The sequence below is a fragment of the Siphateles boraxobius genome, unplaced genomic scaffold (genome assembly GCF_051911475.1).
Source record: "Siphateles boraxobius isolate OS27281-9 unplaced genomic scaffold, OSU_SipBor_1 61, whole genome shotgun sequence".
In the NCBI taxonomy this organism is placed as follows: Eukaryota; Metazoa; Chordata; class Actinopteri; order Cypriniformes; family Leuciscidae; genus Siphateles; species Siphateles boraxobius.
This window is the reverse complement of record NW_027509188.1, coordinates 2,600,024-2,621,232: the sequence shown is the minus strand read 5'-3', so window position 1 is coordinate 2,621,232 and position 21,209 is coordinate 2,600,024. Positions and strand designations below refer to the sequence as shown.

General features: G+C 38.1%; 1 protein-coding gene across 2 annotated transcripts in view; it reads right to left on the bottom strand.

The window, feature by feature from the left end:
• The window catches only part of LOC143718612 (uncharacterized), a 796,762-nt gene extending 776,198 nt beyond the window's left edge, over window positions 1-20,564 (bottom strand). Inside the window, exons 1-2 of one of the 2 annotated variants that reach the window (XM_077209632.1) lie at window positions 20,525-20,564; window positions 19,552-19,786 (exon numbers count right to left, since the gene is read on the bottom strand). In XM_077209632.1, the coding sequence (XP_077065747.1) occupies window positions 19,552-19,723 (172 nt within the window). In that variant the 5' untranslated portion in view covers window positions 19,724-19,786; window positions 20,525-20,564. Of the gene's footprint in view, window positions 1-19,551; window positions 19,788-20,524 lie in introns of those variants that run through there. The other variant, XR_013196456.1, reaches the window with a different exon arrangement.
• Between the last annotated feature and the right edge of the window lie 645 nt (window positions 20,565-21,209).

The window sequence follows — 21,209 nt, the reverse complement described above, 5'->3', positions numbered from 1 at the left end:
CATTGCTCAAATGTTAATACATGCTGTAAAAATGTATAGTGCATAATGAATATAGTTCATGAAAGCTAGCTAATACATCCTTGCTAATAAATGGGATTGTTATAACTATAAAGTGATACCTATGAAATTTACGTAGGCTATGTTTCTAGGTTATAGCTAAAGAAACACATTTGACCTGTACTACTTTAATGTTTAAATAATTTTCTGTAGAACTTCTCATTTTAAAATATTCATATTTATATATTTATTTAATTTAGCACATTTGAGTTCAGCACTGTTTTACTTGGAGTGTTATGTTTGTTTTTTATCCAGTATCCATTTTGAAAATTACAGTTGATTAATCGGTTATCGGAAGTACGGTCAAACCTTGTTATCATAAAATACAATATCGGTAGACTTCTACCAAGAAGGATGGCGGCCCCAGGCACATCCTAGACATCTGAATCGTGCTCTCATGAGACGGCCGTTCAAGATGCTAACTTTAAAGGGGCGGTTGATTATGATTTAACTTTTCTAACTTTAGTTAGTGTGTAAAGTTGCTGTTTGAGCATAAACAACAACTGCAAAGTTACAACGCTCAAAGCAAAGGAAGATATTTGTCTTTAAAGGCCATGTTGCAGGTTAACCTGCGCTGTTGATTAATGGGTACATAAATCACTCAAAATATGTATATCATTTTTAAAATGTCTCAAAAATGGTCTTAAAGACCAGTTTTTTACGTTTTTGGTATTAACGTGTTTTTTTTACGCAATTCGGTGATGACGTCACGTTGGGGAGAAGTGGAGGAAAGGTAGCCTCAGCCATGAGAAATTGCCAAGAACTGATGGCCGTTAAAGCCAATTAAATGCATGGTCCGAGGAGAATGAGTGGAGAGTTGAAGTGTCCTGGTGAGTTGCTATCATTTAGCAACGCAGCAATGAGCACTGGAGCTAGTCTACGAGCAGCAGTGCACAATAACGACTTTTTTTTGTTTTACTGTCATTGAATAGCACCGAGTGAAAAATCAACGTTTTCTTTTTATCTAGTGGCAGTGATCATGACGTTAGTTCAGATAAGTACCGGCAACCTTTGTTATAGTGTCGTAGTACTGGTAAACTTTGTCTTTGTCATCTAGAAATAGATGACATCATGCTAGCTATATGGGCATTTCTAAGCGTTTATCTCTTCCTCCGCTGAAAATGTTGTTGCAAACCTAGCCGCCGCGTGTCTGTCGCTGTGTTTGGCAGGTGCTTGTGTGGGCGGTATAGAGAGAGATAGGCAGACAGCCAGATAGCATAGCTAGCTAGCAGCTAGAGATAAATAGATAGAAAAATATAGTAGGTAGATTGACAACGTAGAGACAACGTAGGCAGTTGCCGCATATACTAGCCTATCTATCTATATCTATATATCTGTCTATCTATATATCTAGTCTATCTCTATGTATTTATCTATAATCTGCGGCTGCGCTATCTGAATACTTTCGTCTACTACTCGTCTCTCTTGTTGCTCTCAAGGCGGGCTTTGATAAATTCTCTCCCTAAGGTGACGTAATGCAATGCATTGTGGGGGAAAGGAGAATCGTTGCAAACCGCTTTAAGACAGTACCTACTTTTTCGTATTCTATTCCGTTTTGTGATACCCAACAGCATAAAATACAATGGATAACAGTTTAAATGTTTATTACCAACAAGCGAATTGCACAAATTCATTGAAAAATTAACCCTGCAACACGGCCTTTAACCCTTTATCAGTCACACTAAGAAATAAATATGCAAAAACATTTTTTTGATAAAATGGTGTTCCTTAGTCCACATTTAGCAACTTTTCAGTGTTTTTTTTTTTTAAATGACCCAATCAGGATGCAGATACACACGTCAACCAGCCGGTTGACTTGCCCAGCTAGGGTAATTCTCGGCATTAAGTAACTAGTATTAGGCATTCATGGATTTTTTTCTTGTGTGAATCTGAAGTTGAATTGTTTAATCTAAATAATAAAAAAATAATAAATAATTTAAAAAATATACTATAAATAAAATAAATAAATAAATAATCTCATTGTGCATAGGTCTCATCCTTTGCTTGATCTTAACTCATCTCTGGTGATATGCAACAAAGCACTGTTTTTTGTTGTTCAAACAAAGGAACAACTTCCCATCTCCACATTTGGAACATCGCCAACGCGACACTCCACTTTTGCACAAGTTGCACCTCCCTCTCTGAGTGCCAAATGTAGGCCAGTGTCCAACGCCATCATATCGGACTTCCTGGGTGGGGTGGAGAACTCGGGGGTTGGGGCGACGGACTTGTGGCTTGTGCTTTGCACCTGGGGGTCGGCCAACCCTGGCAGGTACCTTGTCAACTCCCTTCAACGTACCTGCCACCGACAGACGGAACTTCTTCAAGGGCATCGGTTTCTGTTTGAGAATGCTGCAGTCCCTTTTGTACATAAGCCATGCATTCACAATGCTCAAATCGATGATGTACCCAAACAATGGGAGGTACCAGCGCCGGGACTTCATTGGTGTTTTATAGAGGTGCACAAGCATATCGGAGAGATCAATGCCCCCCATGGCTTGATTGTATGCCAGGACGATGGATGGGCAGGGGACATCGACCTTCTGTTGCGCCTCCTTTGTGTATCTCTTCACTGAAGACAGTGGCTCCACCCCATAAGCATTGCTCAGCAAGGTGACACACTTGTTGTCGAACCACTTTACTGCAACAACTCCCTCTGATGAACGGAAATCAACAAAACCTCGGCCTCGCTTCACCATCTCCTTATCACTCATCAATGTTGCACCACCTGAAAGACATGAAAATTTGTTTTTGTGAGTACAGTATGTATCACAATAACACTAATATAATTTCTTTAACAAATGGAAGGCATGTGTACAGTAAATCTGCATCAGAAGAAAAAATGTATGTGCATGCATGGTTTAATTTGGTTGTGATTGTGTAACTTACATGATGAACATATTTACTGAAAGTGCATTACCTGTGCGATTTACCCTGACGGTACCCACACTTCTCAGTCCCAGGTTGGTGTGCAGCGTCTTCACCAAGTTGAAGCTGGTAAAGAAGTTGTCGTAGAACACCACAGTTGCCTCTTTGTGTAAGATAGTGTTACAGAGTATTGAGACAACCTTGGCACCAAGGGGGAGGTCTTCCAAGCCCAGATGTGCATGCTCTTCCTCTTGAATGTTGAAGAATGTTGTGGCCCCTTGGTACAATATGAAGTCGTGGATGATGCCAGAGTAGCTGCCCCGACAGAAGATCTTAAACCCCCACTTATCTGGCTTGTTCTGAATGTACTGCCTGAGTTTGCCAGCTCTGGTGCCCTTGTAAGCCACCATAACTTCATCGACACTCTGCCTGTTGGTAGGTGGAATAAGGAGGCATTGTTCTCTGAACAAGTCAAAAAGAGGGCGTATCTTATGGAAGCGGTCAGGGCAGCCCTCCATCTGGAAGTTATCATTGAAGTGGACATATCTTCGGAGCACTTTGAAGCGCTTCACTGACATGGTATCAGCCACTGGTGGGAAGCGTGACTCACAGGCCCAGTAATCTTCCAAAGAGGGAAATTCAAATACACCCATGTAGAGCAAAACTGACAAGAAAACCTCAATTTCAGCAGCTGTGGTGTTGATGGATGTCCCGGTCTGTTGAACTGAGTACTGGTTGGTATGCTCAGTTATGTGCACAATCATCTGGTCAGTAAAGAGCTTCTTAAAATACAGAAACGGCGTCTGGACCAACTCTGGAAGCTCAAAGACAGGCTCGGGCAGAGTGAAGATTGGAATGTCCTTTTTGACCCATTTGCTCTTTCTGGTCTTTGCAGGAGGGGAGGGAGTTTGCTTGAGGTCTGAAGATACCTCAACAAGCCTGTTTCTATTCCTCAATTTCTTTGAAGGGGGCGGTAAATCTATACTGCGTGGAGGGACAAAATCTTCATTATCTCCATCGTCTGGATCACTGAGCTCTTCCACTTCTGAGTCACATGGATCTGCGGGGAAAAGTACAATAGTGCTAGAGGTAGATCTGGGGGGTCCATAAAATATATGGCAATCCATTATGTCTGAAAGAGATGGAACATAATAAACATTACTGTACAGTGTAGGGTCGCAAACTGTGTCTTGAGTAATCAGTGCATCAGGTACAGCTATCCATAATAAATGCACAACTGTCATATTGATTAAACTGTTCTCCAAACATACAGGTACATTGTGAATTTTTTAATTTGTTAAGAAAAAATTGCATATGCTAATAAATACTCTGTATACTATGTATGACAAATCGGATAACACAACCATGAAATTAGATAACAAGAGACAGAAAATGTTATAAAGTGTGACTGATAAGGTAAGTTTACTGTGCTAAATAAAGCCAAAAATGTCCAACCATCAATTCAATTACAGTCTCATTATCGTGTTATGTTTGTCAGATTATTGAACAGAAAATGTAATGTTTAAACCCATCTAGACAGCTGTAGTTGTAGCTATTCAATGCATAACAGTGTTAGTCAATAAGCCTCAGCTAGGATGGCTATTGCAGAAATAATGAGTAGGACTAATGGTTCATTTCGTAATATGTAAAGAGTAAACAGTATTAAATTTAGAATCGGAAGGTAAATCCACAGGCCGTATAAATAAGGGTAAAATACATATAGTCTAGCAAAGAAATAGGCCGTATGATCCTGCAGGGTGTATTATACTGAGCCAAGATCGCGTTGCTGTGCTAATTTAGCTAGCGTCCAGTTCAGTTTACCCTAACTGGGCAACACAACCGAGCGGTCACACAACTTTTCTGAGGTAACCAATAGATACATCTTATCACGTTTCTTCCATTCAACAAAAACATAATCATTAGGAAGTCTAGAACATGACATCCAACCAAAAAATATCTTACCTTAAATTTTAGCGTCACTGGCAGCCATTGTTTGAAGAGAGGTGCCAATACACTTCCGGTTCAGATTCAGCGAGTCTCAGCAACAAATATTTTATTACAACATTGACACCCAGTGGATATAATTGCCATCACACATTCTATTCAGTGAGAGGAAGAAGAACAAACAGCTAAAAATGGGGTTTGGCGAGTTTTAATTACAGGAATTTGACCGCGAAAAAAGGTCGACCGCACTGTTATAATGCAAAATGCATTCCTCACGGGTTAGTGACATCACCAACCCTAGAATTTACATAAACCCCACCCCTGTGAACACGCAGTCCATTTTGAGAAGAGAAAGAGATGTTGTAGAAGACCACATTTTTGAGTCTGCTCAAACTGTAGCATCCGTCTTTTCACATGCAATAGAATGTCACTATGTATGCATCTCACAACAGTTCCTATACGAGCGATTTATAGATTATCATGACAGAATATGCTAATTGAAGATAGTTAACTCCACATCAGCAACATAAATTCATCAACTAACCATTCAGGGACGTCCTGTTGCATTCTACATGTCACTTCTGAGTCTCTCCATCTTTGTCTGACTCCGGTTTAAACATAAAAGGCAGAACAGTTTCTAACATTTCAGTGCGTGTCTGCGTAATCGGAGCTGCTAACTAGTGATGTGTCGTTCATGAACGATTCGTTCATTTTGAACGAATCTTTAATATGACTCGGACTACCGAGTTGTCTCAGAGAGTGATTCGTTCATTTTGTGTTGACCGCGCATGCGCACAACATCGCATAAGGTACATGAAGTCATAAATGATTAGTTCATCTTTCGCGAGTCTTCGGGTTTGGCCGGGTCCGAGTCTTTCGTTCTTCCTGTCAGTCCCATTAGAGACTATGCTGTCAGTACCGGAAAGAGAAATGATTAGTTCGTCTGGCTCGGGTTCGGCCGGGTCCGAGTCTTTCGTTCTTCCTGTCAGTCCCATAGAGACTATGCTGTCAGTACCGGAAAGAGAAATGATTAGTTCATCTCTTCGGTTTCGAGTCGTTCGTTCTTCAAGTCAGACTCACAACCCCATAGCACTATGCAGAGACAAAAATGATTAGTTCATCTTTCGAGTCTGAGTCCTTCGTTCTTTTGTCACGTGACAGCATGTATCTCTCGCATCAATTAAAACATTAGATTCGTATTATTGACTGCGTCTGAATGTACATTGTTTTATATGTTGGGAGTTAATATAGGCTACAATTATCAAAATATATGTACAATAAACATCATCTGGAAAAATAAAAAAGGTCCATCTTATTATTGTCCCTGTCCATCTCTTTTTTTTATTGTTAATGTGTTTTTAGTTTTTATTATTATTATTGTTGTTATTAGGATATATATTTATATAAACGTGTGTGTGTGTATATAAATAAATATATATATATATACACACACACACACACACACACACACACACACACACACACACACACACACACACACAGAGTTTAGCCAATGGTTGAGTTGAATTGCAACTGTCACTCAAGGCTGTCACCAAGGGGACAGTGACCCTTTCACACCCATCCCCCATTGTTTTGCACAAGGTGAGGAGCAGAGAAGAGACAGATCAGGACAATGTTGAGCTCTAGAAAAAGGAGTGATGTTTGGACTCATTTTGTTGCAACTTCGGCCACTGAGGCAAAATGCAACATCTGCAAGAAAAACTTTTCCACTAAAGGAGGAAGCACTTCAAATTTGAGAAGACACTTGAAAAGCTCACATCCAACTGTGCTGTTAGCACAAGTTAGAACAGAGATTGAAGATGGTGGCCCTGCAGCAGCTGGAGCTGTGTCCACCACCAGCACCTCTTCTGCTGGATATTCAACTTCTTTGGCTGGCACCTCATCTGCAGAATCCAGTATACCAGCAGCACCCACCACCATCCAAGGAGCAGTTAGGTCAAGGAGGCCACAGCAGCAAACATCTATGAGTAGTTTCATAATGCGTCCAATGGATCCGTTAAGACAGAGCAAACTAGATGAGGCTCTGGTCAAAATGATTGCTTGTGACTTTCAGCCCTTTTCTATAGTGGAGGATAAGGGCTTTAAGGAATACTCACATCTTCTGGACCCATCATACAGCCTACCTAGCAGAAAAACTCTAACAAAAACTGTAATGCCTAGGCTGTTTGAGAAGTTAAGAGCTGACATCATGGACACAATCAAGAGTGCATCTGCTGTATGTCTTACAACAGACTGCTGGACCTCTGTGACTACCACAAGTTACATGGCTGTGACTTACCATTTCATAGAGGACTTTCAGATGACCTCTTATCTCCTGGACTGCTTTGTCTTGACAGACAGACACACTGCTGCTTACCTGGCAAGTGAGCTGACCAGGGTTACAAATGAATGGGGTGTGGTTGACAAAAATGTAGCCTGTGTCACAGACAATGCCAGCAACATTGTTTCAGCCCTGAAAGACCACCTCCACTGGGATCACGTACCTTGTTTTGCACATTTATTGAACCTCATTGTGAGAGCTGCACTGAAAGAGGTCCAAGCAAATTGCAAAAGGTCAAGACAACTGCTGAGTTCTTCCATAGAAGCACAGTTGCTTCAGATAAGCTGAAGGCCACGCAAAAACAGATGGGTCAAGAGCAGCTGCGCTTAAAACAGGATGTGGCCACAAGGTGGAATTCAACAATTTATATGTTAAAAAGATTTATTGAAATCAAAGAGCCAATCATCTCCACCCTGGCTCTCACTAATGCATCTCTGCCAACCTTGTCGCCTGATGAATGGGAAATCTGCAGAGAAATCGTGGATATTATTCATCCATTTCAGGAGGTCACTACAGAAGTGAGTGCAGAAAAGTAAGTATTTTTTATATTTAAATTTTTTGATTATCATTCATATATATATATATATATATATATATATATATATATATATATAAAACATTTTAAACTCTATATTTCTTAATCATGCATGTATTTCTATCTTAATCATGCATGTATTTCTATGTGTAATATTGATTTTGGCTTTGTTATATACAGTATGTAAACAATTGTACATTTTTTGTAGGTTTGTGACTGCCTCCAAAATAATTTTGATGACCAGAGGTCTTCGGAGGATTGTGGCCCGGAATCAAAGGAATCCATCCAGATTTGAACCTGTAAAAAAACTGGTGGACACCCTAATGTCAGAACTGACTAAAAGGTTTGGCAGAGTGGAGCTCATTGAGAAACTTGCTGATGCAACTTGCTTGGATCCAAGGTTCAAAAAGCAAGCCTTTGTCAACCTTCAGGCAGCCGAAGACACAGTGAAAAGGGTTACAACAGCTGCAGCAGCTATTAACCCAACTCAGAGTGAAGAGGAGAATCCTCCAGATTCTGGTGTGACTTCCAGTGCAGGGGCCATGTTTTGGGAAGACTTTGATGAGAGGGTAATAAGCTTGAGGCCTTCTGCTATCACTTCAACTACATCAGATGCTATGGTTGAGATGCGGGCCTACCTTGCCACTCTTACTCTTACCCTGCACATCGGACCCTCTGGCATGGTTGAAGAGATGTTCACCTGTTTATAAAAGCCTTTCTGAGGTCATGAAGGCTAGACTTTGCATTGTGGCCACATCTGTACCATCTGAAAGAGTATTTTCTAAGACTGGGCAGATTATCTCAGACAGAAGAAACAGGCTCAGCCCAGCCAAGGTCCGGGAGCTTGTTTTTTTGAATGCAAACATGCCTTAAAGCAGGCCCTAAATATATAGCCACAGTGTGTTTTAAAATTATTTCTTTTTTTTATTTATTTGAAAAGCCTGGCTTGTTGTGCAATATTGTGTTAGGCTTTATATTGTGATTTAAGTTATATGGTTATGCTCTGTGGCTTTATAGTGTCCTTTTAATTTTAATTTATTTTTTATTTATTTTTATTTAATTCCTTTTTGGATAGTTATCCAATTTGTTTTAAAGCATTGTTGGCAAAAAAATAAACAAACAATAAACATCCAGTCAATAGTGTGTACAGTGTTGTAATAAGCTATGTTACAAAGGTGTAGGTTTCATAGCTTTATTAAATAACTGCACATTTAAGTTATATACTGTGACTTTTCACAAAACAACTCGTAAACTTTTTAGGTGATTTATTTATGGACTAAAAAACATAGTGAATGGAAAAATGCATGAATACTACATTCTACATTACTACATTCAATGTTATAGAAAAGAATCTTCATGACAGAAATTCACAAATACATATGAAAAAAGATACAATTTGAGACCAGAAACGTAACATGTAACTGTAAAAGTAAAAATAAAATAAAAAAACTAACTACAGCTTGTTTGTAAGAAGGATGTGAATTATGAACTAGGTTAAGTACTATTTAATAGGGCTGTCACGTGACAAAAGAACGAAGGACTCAGACTCGAAAGATGAACTAATCATTTTTGTCTCTGCATAGTGCTATGGGGTTGTGAGTCTGACTTGAAGAACGAACGACTCGAAACCGAAGAGATGAACTAATCATTTCTCTTTCCGGTACTGACAGCATAGTCTCTATGGGACTGACAGGAAGAACGAAAGACTCGGACCCGGCCGAACCCGAGCCAGACGAACTAATCATTTCTCTTTCTGGTACTGACAGCATAGTCTCTAATGGGAATGACAGGAAGAACGAAAGACTCGGACCCGGCCAAACCCGAAGACTCGCGAAAGATGAACTAATCATTTATGACTTCTTGTACCTTATGCGATGTTGCGCGCATGCGCGGTCAACACAAAATGAACGAATCACTCTCTGATTGCATTGGCTGCTGTGTCACACCACACGGCCCACACACACAGACACTGACGAGTCGACATCGACAACTAAGTAACGTTTTGAAGTTCGAACCCGATGACACAAGAGGCGGAGAAAAAGGAGGTGAGGTGAACTAACTGCAATAGCTTGAACTTAAGATCCAATTAATAAATTAACATTTCGGTTTCTTATAAATTGGCTTTGGCTGCATTACCCTATAGTTTATTTTATTTATTTATTTTAAATTGAATCAACATTTTCGTAAGTAGACTAACTTGATGTTTTGGGCTATTTAACATGACATTTAATTATATTCTGGTGAAATGAACGAAATGACTCGAAAAAAGATTCGTTCATTTTGCTGAACGAGACTCAAAGATCCGAGTCAGTAAAATGATCCGAACTTCCCACTACTACTGCTAACTCACACAAGCTCTTGAGACTCCGCCCTCTGTGTCGGGAGCAGCAGCTCATTTGCATTTAAAGAGACAGACACAAAAACTGTGCGTTTTTTGCTCCCCCTCAAACAGTGACAACTTTAACATGCTATATAAAAATATCTGTGGGGTATTTTGAGCTAAAACTTTATATACACACTCTGGGGACATCAGAGATTTATTTTACATCTTGTGAAAAGGGCATTATACAAACACAAAAACAAACTTTAAAACAAGTCCTCTCGCAAGTACACACAGGGGATTGTTTTTTCTTAGTGGATTCTTAAAGATGCATACTTTTATATCCAAATAGCCGCCCATCGCAAACTGTTTTTGAGATTCGCGTTTGAAGGGGTGGCATACCAGTATACAGTCCTACCATTCAAACTGTCTCTGGCACCACACACTTTTACGAAGTGCATGGTTGCAACACTTTCACCCCTGAGAATATGCTATCTGTTTCTGATGCAGAAAGGTTAGTTCATGAATTCATGACCTCTAGACTACATTACTGTAATGCATTACTAGCCGTTTGTCCTGCATCCTCAATAAATAAGCTACAATTAGACCATAATGCATTGCTAACTGTTCAAATAACACCAATTTTATCATCTCTACACTGGTAACCAATTAAATTCGGTATAAATTACGAAGTATTGCTACTGACCTATAAGGCCCTAAATGGCGCCAGCTCCGACCAGGAGTTCAAACTCCCTCAAACTCTAAACTTAAACGATTATAAAGATACATTGCTCATGCCTGGGTGAATAGTAGTTGTTGAGTTTTATTTAAGTTTAGAGACGTGCTCAAAAAAAAAAGCTCACTGTGACGGAGAGCCAGAAAGCACACCCTGTTTATTTTCTTTATTTGACAAAAGCACAATGTTTTGTTTCGATTGTAATTGGACATATAAAAAAGTAGACATTTAACAGTTAATTTTTTCATATTACTTAAGACTGTATGACCAAAAATGACGGAGTATTTTAGGTCTATTTTCCTGCTATGTGAAAAAAAATCGAGCAAAACACGCCGGCGCGTTTTCAGAACCTATCGTAAGATATTACGCAGTACGAGAGATCCTCTGGTAAGAGAACGTACTCGGTTACTAACGTAACCTCGGTACTCTCTAGAAGAGGGAACGAGTACTGCGTATCTTTCCGTGCTTACAACATGCTCTGGTTCGCTTCGGCGATGAAAAACCAGTTTGTATCAGACCGTCGAGCTATATTTATAGGTCAAGGCCACGCCTATTTCGGCGGGACGTGACGTAGTGTGCGCAAAGCGCCCCCATTGGATATGGTGTCACGCAGGGCCTCTCTCGATAGACTGCTGTTGTTGCCGGAGGTCAGCCAATAGGCACACAAGCCGTCTTGCCTATGTCTGCATGCTGCTGCAACGCGTTTTACATTAATTCAAAATTAAGGACAATTTTTGGCTTCAATATCTCGTGGAAAAGAGGTTTTCCCCATAGCGTAAGATATTACGCAGTACGAGAGAACCTCTCGTAAGAGAACTGTTGTATTCCTTTTGCTGGTGGGATTCTCTCTGAAATTCCACCTCCTGAAGATCCTCCGGCCATGATTAAAGCATATTCAAAGGCATTGTCTGAAGTCTGTCGGTTATTATTGCAGCGCCGCAAGTTATTTAGTGGAACAAGTTATTTAGCGAAACACTAAAGACCTTATTCCCAAGTGATAGTGTTCGATGGGAGCGAGACGTTGTTCGACTCTTAGGCGGGGTTAGATTGTGGTCAGGTAACTATAATTCTCAGATATTTTATGTGGTCAGAATTGCTACACTTAGGTGTCAACCCGTGCGTTCAGAGGTGAACTCAACTGAGTATAATATTTTTAGGTGTCAAAGACACTCGTTTCAACCTAAATCAGGTGCGTAGGGGAAAAATCTACCACACCTGTCAAGGACAAAGCTTACCAGCAAACCTTGATATCAAAAGCAGCCTAAATATCACGTTTGCACCATATTGTATTGAGTAACCTTTCTTGGTATTGCTGTTTTAAATAGTCCACCATAATCTGTAGTCTGAGCCTGTCCAGGGTTAATGGCAACGGCAGATACGTTACTAGTTAGTTTAAAGGAAAATCATTTTCAAATAATGTTTTTTTTTTGCCAAATACCCATGCCCCCTGTATGTTTAAATAACCCCCAGCCATTGTATTTTGATTTATACAAAATAAGGATTTTGTTTGATACTGCTGTACAATTAAGTAATATGGTATTCAATGTTTTCAAATTAGAAGTTGATTTTGGGTTTAATGTCACACAAGTAATTGTAAAAAGCTATTTCTGTATTATTTCTCCAAGTTTAATGCGTGTCGTAATAATAAATGGAAGTCGGATCTTCTCAGGTGGAAGGAAACATTAGTATTTGTCTGGTCACGTGATCTCAACATTTCTGACCACACGAGGTGACCCGAATAAATAAAACCACCTGAATAAAGAAACTCATTTGACATTCTTCAAAAATATCATTCATTTGGGGGGCGCTGCTGCGCAAAGCATGGAGTAAGACGTGTTTTTCAGAGCTCCTGCAGAATCCATAAAGATTTAATCTCACAACAGCATTTTCAGGCCTAAAGTCGCTGCAAAATATTTAAAAACAACGCAAGTCTGATATTATAGTTGCGAATGGCAGCGAATCTCCTTAAATATAAGTACTCTGGCTCTACTAGCACAAGGCCTGAAGCCTCGGGACAAAGTGCCTCCAGTCGATCTGCTATAGACATTAGGTCTGAACAATTAATTGCATTTGCGATAATATCGCGATATGACTAAACACGATTTTGTTACCGCAAAAGCTGCGATTACACTGGTCACGTGAAACGCGAGAGAAAAGCAGTCTGCACATCAAGCATCAACTTGGCACGCTACGCATAGGTCTGGCATACAGGAAAGAACAGTTTATTTTTTATGTATGTGATATTGTGTTATTTATTCTCTCTCCAACAATTCTGGATCGATTCAGAGAATTTCAGAATCGAGTCTGAGCTTAGTTGTAAAAACAGATGCGTGATGACACTGCGCGTGCTTTATAAACAACCGTATTCTGCTTGCTTCTAATTTCTCTCTCTCACTCACACACACACACACACACACACACACACACACACACACGACACTGCTCGAACCTTCCGAAAAATAATCTTTCATAAAGTTCGGGGTTTAAGCGAATTACAAGGACAGTCGCGGGCTTCATTGCACAGGTTTTGCCGCTTTGATGTTACTCTTGCAGTGCGCGGTCTTGGCCGCCGGAATTTTCCTTACAAATGCTCCACAAAGGCATTATTGATGTCGTTTGGAATGCAGTTGGCTTATATATAAAAAATATAAAAATCACTGAGAAAGCTGCTTTCATTTTAAAATACTTGCGCGCGCTTTGTGAAGAGCGCTCGTGCATTCGGCTGTGAGCGACTCATTGGTTAAATCTACTTGCATCTCAAAATGCTTTTATGACGTGAAATTAATGTAAATACGGTCAGTTATATCTTAACCCAACAAGACAAACCACATTTACAATTTCAAAAGAGATATGTGCATTAGTGTGAATGCAAAAACGTTCAGACAGCCTACTTTAAATACTGAAAGCACTCTTTGTTTATTGCTTGTAATGATTTTTTTTGTTCCTCTTTATTTACTAGCTTTTATATTTTGAAGCTATATTAGTTTATTTAATAGCTTTTATATTTTGAAGCTATATTAGTTTATAGCCTATTTAAAATTCTTAACATGTAATTGGTTTAATTCAATGTGTTTATATATATTTCTTTTTAAGTATGTATATTTACACATGTAATTAAATACATATTTTAAGTGTTATTAAGATTAATCAATAAGAAAAAAAGTAGATCGGATCATGAGCTGCCTAAAGATTCTCATCCCTACTGTACAATGATTTATTACTTGTCTTTGTCAACTAATACAGAAGGTAAAGAACATAAAAAGTAATCGCATATTAAATCGCAATCGCAATATTGGTTAAAAAAAATCGCAATTAGATTATTTTCCATAATAGTTCAGCCCTAATAGACATGAATACCTAAAGTACTAGATTTACTCAAATCTAAAGTACTTCTTCCTGCCTCTATGTACTAATGTTCATGGGTAGCCTAAATGTGTTCCATTCAGACCTTAACATTAAGTCTTTTACTGTTATGGCAACAAGATTCAACAAGACATTTTCAGCTGCTATACCCAATGTTTAGATTTGTTGTGGTATTTATGCAAATTAGCACATATGTAATTAGATTATGCACCGTTTGTCCATGTTAACAAACAATTTAAAAAAACTTGTAATACATTTTTTGTTTGTCTTGATGCAAGTGATCAACTCAGTAATTTTCATGGTGATATTTAAAGGTTAAAATTTTTACCCTATTCACGTGAGAAAAATAATGAATAGGTGTATGAATAGACTATATATGGGTCTTTTTCTAAACTTTCCCCTAATGGGATTCTTCTGGGCTTTTTTTCCCCTTACTCAGGACATATTGAGGATACAAAATCAGTGGAGTTTGCCTCTGTTGCAATTTGTTCAACCTTTTTTCATAAAATGACTGGACTATTGGGTGATTCCGGGGAGTTAAAGCAGAATTAGCATTGAGGTAGCATTGTTTTGACCCTAATTACAAGTTTCCAGCAGCTTGTTGACCAGGTTGTCCACCCAGGTTGTGATCCTCAGACATCATAGATATTTGTATGACAACCTTTTACAGCAGCCCATGTCTGCTAAACCCCCTTTGCCCCCTGGGTATTCCTAAATAATATAAAATTGAATTGAGTTAACAGAGGCAGTGTCAAAGGATCTGGATGAAAAGATCTGGATGAAGCGTGTAAAATGGATAACTATATTGTATGGCGGAATACCATAGCAAGTGCTTCGGAGCACTTCGACTTGGCGCAGTAATATCATCACTCGGGCCGGTGAGAGGATTTTTCACGAGTGATGATATTACTGCGCCAAGTAGAAGTGCTCCCAAGCACTTGCTATGGTATTCCGCCATACAATATAGTTATCCATTTTACACGCTTAGAAAAGCGCAACGTTTTATTTTCTGTCACCGTCCTAGGTCGAGTTACACTACTCGAGTAACTGTATTTAAATAGGGAAAACATGGAGGTGTTTGGTCGCTTCTCTGCTTGGCCCCTATTGAATGAACTGGGCTAAGCTAAGTGCTAACAAAGTTTCGCCGCAAGACAGAGCAATTTAGTGCACGCACTGAGACGAAAGAGGTGTATCAACTTGTCTTAGTTAAGGGAATAACAGTTTAATATGAAAACACGGTGGAGTATCCCTTTAAGGCGAGACACGGCAGGCAAAAACATCGGGTTTTTTTTCACTGGTCAATTTTGAGATTTTGGGATATTTGTAATCTTCTTTCAGACTTGGGGTGAAATAAAGTCCGAAACACACATTTAGGTCTTTATTTTACTACACTTTGTCTGTTTGCGTCTGTAGATTTCTCATAAATTAATCAAAAGTTGTCGTTATAAATCATCCCTCTGCGCCGCGATCGCAATCTGCACCCTGTCATCACACACACCGTTAGAAAGCTCTCTCTCTCCTGAACAATACTGCCGGATCCAAATATGGTCATTTTCTTTTTATCAGCAACCAATCGCGAAAGTAAAAGGGGGGATTTTACTCTAAATGAGCAATCTCATTGGCTGATGCTAAATCTTTAAAGCCCATTTTCTCAAAATGACTTTTCTCTCTCACTCCAAGTCCGAAATCTCTTCTTCAGTAGCACCTATATACACCAAACTTTCCAGTCTTGTACCTAGTTATAATTATGAAGACATTAACAGAGGGATTCGTAAATATATTATTCCTAACCTGATTTATATAACATTTTATTCCAAAAAACATGTCGAAAATCATTTTTTTAAGGCTATTGGCAGTGTTTTCAGATTTACAGGATAACAAAAGTAGATATCCATAAATCCCTCTGTAATTTTTTCCCCCATCTAATATGTAAACACAATGAAAAAATAATTTTGAACCTGGCTTTATCCAATACTCAGATTTCGTTTTTTAAAATATATGCAAATTAGCGTATATTTAATTAGATAATGTCTCATTTGCATATTTAACCCTTTGATGCACAACATGGGTCTAAATAGACTCGACTGAGTTTTAATTTTCTATATCTGTGCAAGAAATTAATTTCATCATTCAGTATTCCAGGTATTCCTCAATTAACTTGTTTTTGATCATCACAAATCCTTATTTTTATTTTTACTTTCTTTTTGAATAAAAATAGTTTTTCTATCCCAACCCTTCTAATGCGCAACATGGGTCTAAAAAGACCCGTATTCATTTCCTATGTTATTTCAGTGATGGCTGAGTGTTTTCTTTGCTGAATCTTTAAAATATATGTATTTAATCATTTGTTATTCCAGGTATTCATTAAATATCTTGTTTTTGATTTCCACAAATCATTATGTTTATGTTTCCTTTCTTACTTTATAAACAAACACATTTTTTGTATTTCTACATCAATTTTACATGCATGGGTCTAAAAAGACCCGCATTCATTTACTAAGTTATTTCAGTCATGGCTGAGTGTTTCTTTGCTGAATCTTTAAAATATATGTATTTTATATATGAATATATATATGACAGTGCAATTAAAGGAAATGTAATTGGGAAGAGGAACATAAGTTGTCGTTATACGCGGATGATGTCCTACTTTTTCTAACAGAACCGGAGGCAACAATTCCATATTTAAAAAAAATTTATTCTCAAGTATGGGTACTACTCTGGATATAGAGTGAATATGGATAAAACTGAGGCCATAGATGTTAATGGTCAAATCTCAAAACAAATCCAAATTAAAAGCGGGTTCAAATGGCCCAAGAATGGTATCAAATACTTGGGCATCTTTATTCCCTCCTCCTTGGACCAATTATACGACAACCTATAAAAAAGTGATTAAAAATATTAGCGAAAATTTAAATCGTTGGACAGCTCTCCCTCTCTCTCTGATTGGTCGTGTTGAATCTATTTGTATGAATGTCCTGCCGAGATCACTTTATCTGTTTCAGATGTTACCTATAGAAGTGCCAAAATCTATCTTTGATTTGCTGGATAAAATAACTGCTAAATTTGTTTGGCAAGGAAAACGGCCAAGAATAAGGCTTAAAATAATACAATCGCCTAAAACAAATGGTGGGCTGGGACTCCTAAACTTTAGGTTTTACTTCTAGGCTGCTCAATTGAGGCCGCTGGTTTCATGGATGAGGGAAGATACGCAAACCCGATGGATCAATATTGAACAGAGCCTTTGTTCCATGCCCCTCAAAATAGTACCCTTCTCCAGTGTATCATTAAAAATGCCTCCATAGGTGAATGGACCAAAGTTACTCTAAAAATTTGGAGAACTATACAAAAATCATTAAGAAAATGATTATTAATGTTCTAATAAACATTAGACGTTTGTCTAAGAAAATCTCATCTGCAGCAAGCATTGGCTATCTTAATGACTTTGTACCATCTCGTACAGATGTGGGTTTCAAAAAGTGGTCACAATATGGACTTATAAAATATGGACACAATAAAACAATCCCAAGGTGCGAATTTTTTAGATATTTACAACTGAGACATTTCCTCACAACGCATAAGGAAATTTAAGGGTTGTGCCGATAGACGATATCATCGTCCATCGTGATGGCTGACAGACATCACGATGTTAAACCAGCATCGCGATATGAATAAAATCCGTCTGCAAATATATTTTGAATGGGTTGTTATTGCTGCTTCCATAGACACCATTGTGTATTTTACAAACTATAAATGTATTGTTTTGCTATAAATTATATGTATTTAAATGTCTGAAACCTAAAATAAACAACATGTGGTTAAAAACACTGAATAGTTGTGATATATGACAAGCGCTGAGCGCGTCCTTCTCTGGCGCAGGGCCAGCCATAGTGCGAAAGCACAGTTTGAATCTGGCAGTTCTGTCTCGTCACTGTACATACGCTCGTGGTCAGCTGCTGCAGAGCGTGCCGAAATCAAAATTGCTGATGAGATGTAGAGGAAAATATCTCCGCGTTGTGCCGCTTTGCGGGGCTGATTGCTTAATTGAAAAATTAGAATGTTAGCCCCGCCCCTCCTCCCGATATCATCGTCCATCGCGAGGTTTCACTGTACACATCGTCTGATGAAAAATTGGTAGACATTGCACAACCCAACTTGAAATTATTAATAAACCCTCCCCAATAGAAAGATATTTTAAAGAAATACAAATTGGACATACGGTCAAAAAATTGATTTCTAAAGGATGTCTGTTATTTTTGTCTAAGAATTCAAATAACACATTACAGATCAAGGAAAAATGGGAGGCCGAAATTTATGAAACAGTGCCTCTTGAAACGTCGGAGGAAGCATGTGAAGATGTACACCGTGTGACCAACTCTAAAGTCTGGAGGGAATTCAAATGGAAGGTAATAACCAGATTTTTTCGAACTCCACAGATAATTGCAAAAAGGAATCCATCCTGCTCAGACAAATACTGGAGAAATTGTGGCCAACATGTTGGTAACCACACCCATATTTTATGGTCATGTCCAAAATTAAGAAATTACTGGAAAGATATATTTGATGCCCTTAAAGAAATCTTCCATTGTGAAATCCCTGAAGACCCCATAATAGCCCTTCTAGGTGTGCGTCCAAAGGGCCTTGAAGGTAGAGCTAAAATATATTTACCACAGATCTTATTCGCTGCAGCCGTGAAATGCATTACATGCAGATGGTTAAAACCTGACCCTCCATCATGCAATGCTTGGATTCAAAAAGTATGGGAGTTGTACGAGATAGAGCAAATAACATTCGCATTACGACTTCAGAAAACTGTTTTCTTAAAGAGGTGGGCTCCTGTAATTGCGTTAATATTACAATGACCATGATGTTATACCAGTGGTTCTCAAACCTATCCTAGGGACCCCTCGCCACTGCATATTTTTGCATGTCACCCTCACCTAGCACACCTGATTCAAATTATCAGCTCCTCATGACATTAGTACAGACTGCAAGACTTGAATTAGGTGTGTCTGATGAGGGAGATATACAAAATGTGCAGTGTTGAGGGGTCCCTAGGACAGGTTTGAGAACCACTGTGTTATACTATCATCTCCACCCTGATTTCATCTCTGCCTCTCTAATTATTTTTATTTTTTATTTTTTTGGTCTCGTCTTCATTCTCTGTATAATGTGTACGATACAATTAAGTTTAGGCAATTGTCCATATTGTTTGTGAGAAAATGATGGATTAACATGTTAAAACCCAATGCCATACTGTATTTTATGTAATGCTGTGGCTCTAAATAAAAATATAAGTTCCAAAAAAAATCATTTCTGTAGAGCTGGACATTTTAATAAGGAACAAAATTCATCAAATGACTGAATTCAGCTTTAAGAATGAAACTAACCTGTTTGTTCCTCAGTATCTTCATGTTTCACACTAAATGTTTCTTCAATCTTCATGTCTTCGTTCTCCTCTTTAATAAACGCCATCTTCGTTTGTTCCTCAGTTTCTTCTTGTTTCACAATAAATGTTTCTTCAATCTTCAGGTCTTTACTCTCCTCTTTAATAAACGCCATCTTTATAATAGTGAGTCACATAGATCTCAGTCACTTCACCAAGAGGTTTTCTGTGTGTTTGTCCTGTTTAAAATGAGAATTAACAGAAAAATAAATAAACTCAAACTAAATCTCTGTGAGTCTCAATCAGCTCTAGTTCAGTAGTTCAGTGCACTGGTAAGAGTCAGTCAGAGTGAGAGTTAATAGACTTTGCCTTTGTTGCTTTTGGATTGCTTACAGGCAGATCAATAATATTGTTGAATATTAAGTGTCCCCAACTATTTACACCATTATATAAGAATCTCCAGCGCCTATATTGTTTGTTTTTTGACTAAATTAATATATTTTTCATTCAACTTTTTTTTTTACCAGAAAAATGAACCATCACTGAACTTACTTAAGCTGGACTACGACGCTATTTTCTTCTAGATCTGCTGTTACAGCGGAAACAAACTTTATTGCATTATTTTCCTGTTATGACAGTAAAGCTGCTTTGAAACAATCTGAATTGTAAAAAGCACAATATAAATAAAGGTGAATTGACTTATATCACCTGATTAAACAAAAATCACTAATAACTAAACAAGTCAACAAAAGAACAAAAATCATACAAACTAAATTTATAAACTGATTCAGGATAAAGGGAGCGAAATGAGACGCACGTTTAGTTACTCATGCGTGAATGCGCTTTTCTCATAAAAACAACGTTCATCCGTGTTATTATATACAAAATGTTACATTTACCAGTAATTCATTTCATTGTATAAACTGTTTGAACGGGTTGCTTTGATTTAAACACTTTAAATGGTCAAAGACACAAACCTTTCTTCAGTCGTACACTTCACATGCAGGAGCACGGCGCAGCTTTATGACATCACATCGCCACACCAAAATAAAAGTCCTGTCTGCACGCTACAACTTGTAGAAATATGCATAAAGAAAAACACATTAAAATATTAATTCAACGGATGAATCAGAGATTCCAAATGCTATCAATTCCATTAAGATTTTTTTTCAAAAGATTCTTACCAAAAGATAAGCCAGCGTGAATGATATTCAGACAAGGATAAAGTCATAATCTTGGTCTTCATACTACAAAGGATTGTAAAAAACAGAAACAAAAAAAAACTTTAGAATATTTTAAACTCTTTAGGAATTTGTAGATCAAAATGTCTGATTTCAACTTGTGATCTAACTATTAGATATATTCATCTTATTCCATCTCAATATCTCCACAATATTGGGGCAATAAATAAAATCAAATTTCAACTTTATTTGGTTAAAGTGTATGACTGTAAAAGATATTACATTGCTTTTGTCTGTCTGAATGGAGCACTTAAAATTATTACTGCCTGTTTCGGTTCAAAAATGTAGAGCAGGGTGAAAAACTCAATTTCCTTTTCTCCTCCAACTTCAAAATCATCGTCTAACCTTTGTAGCCTATTTATTTTGTAAATGGTGTTTGACTTAGTCTTTGCACATTCGCTTTGTAAACGTCACACGTGCC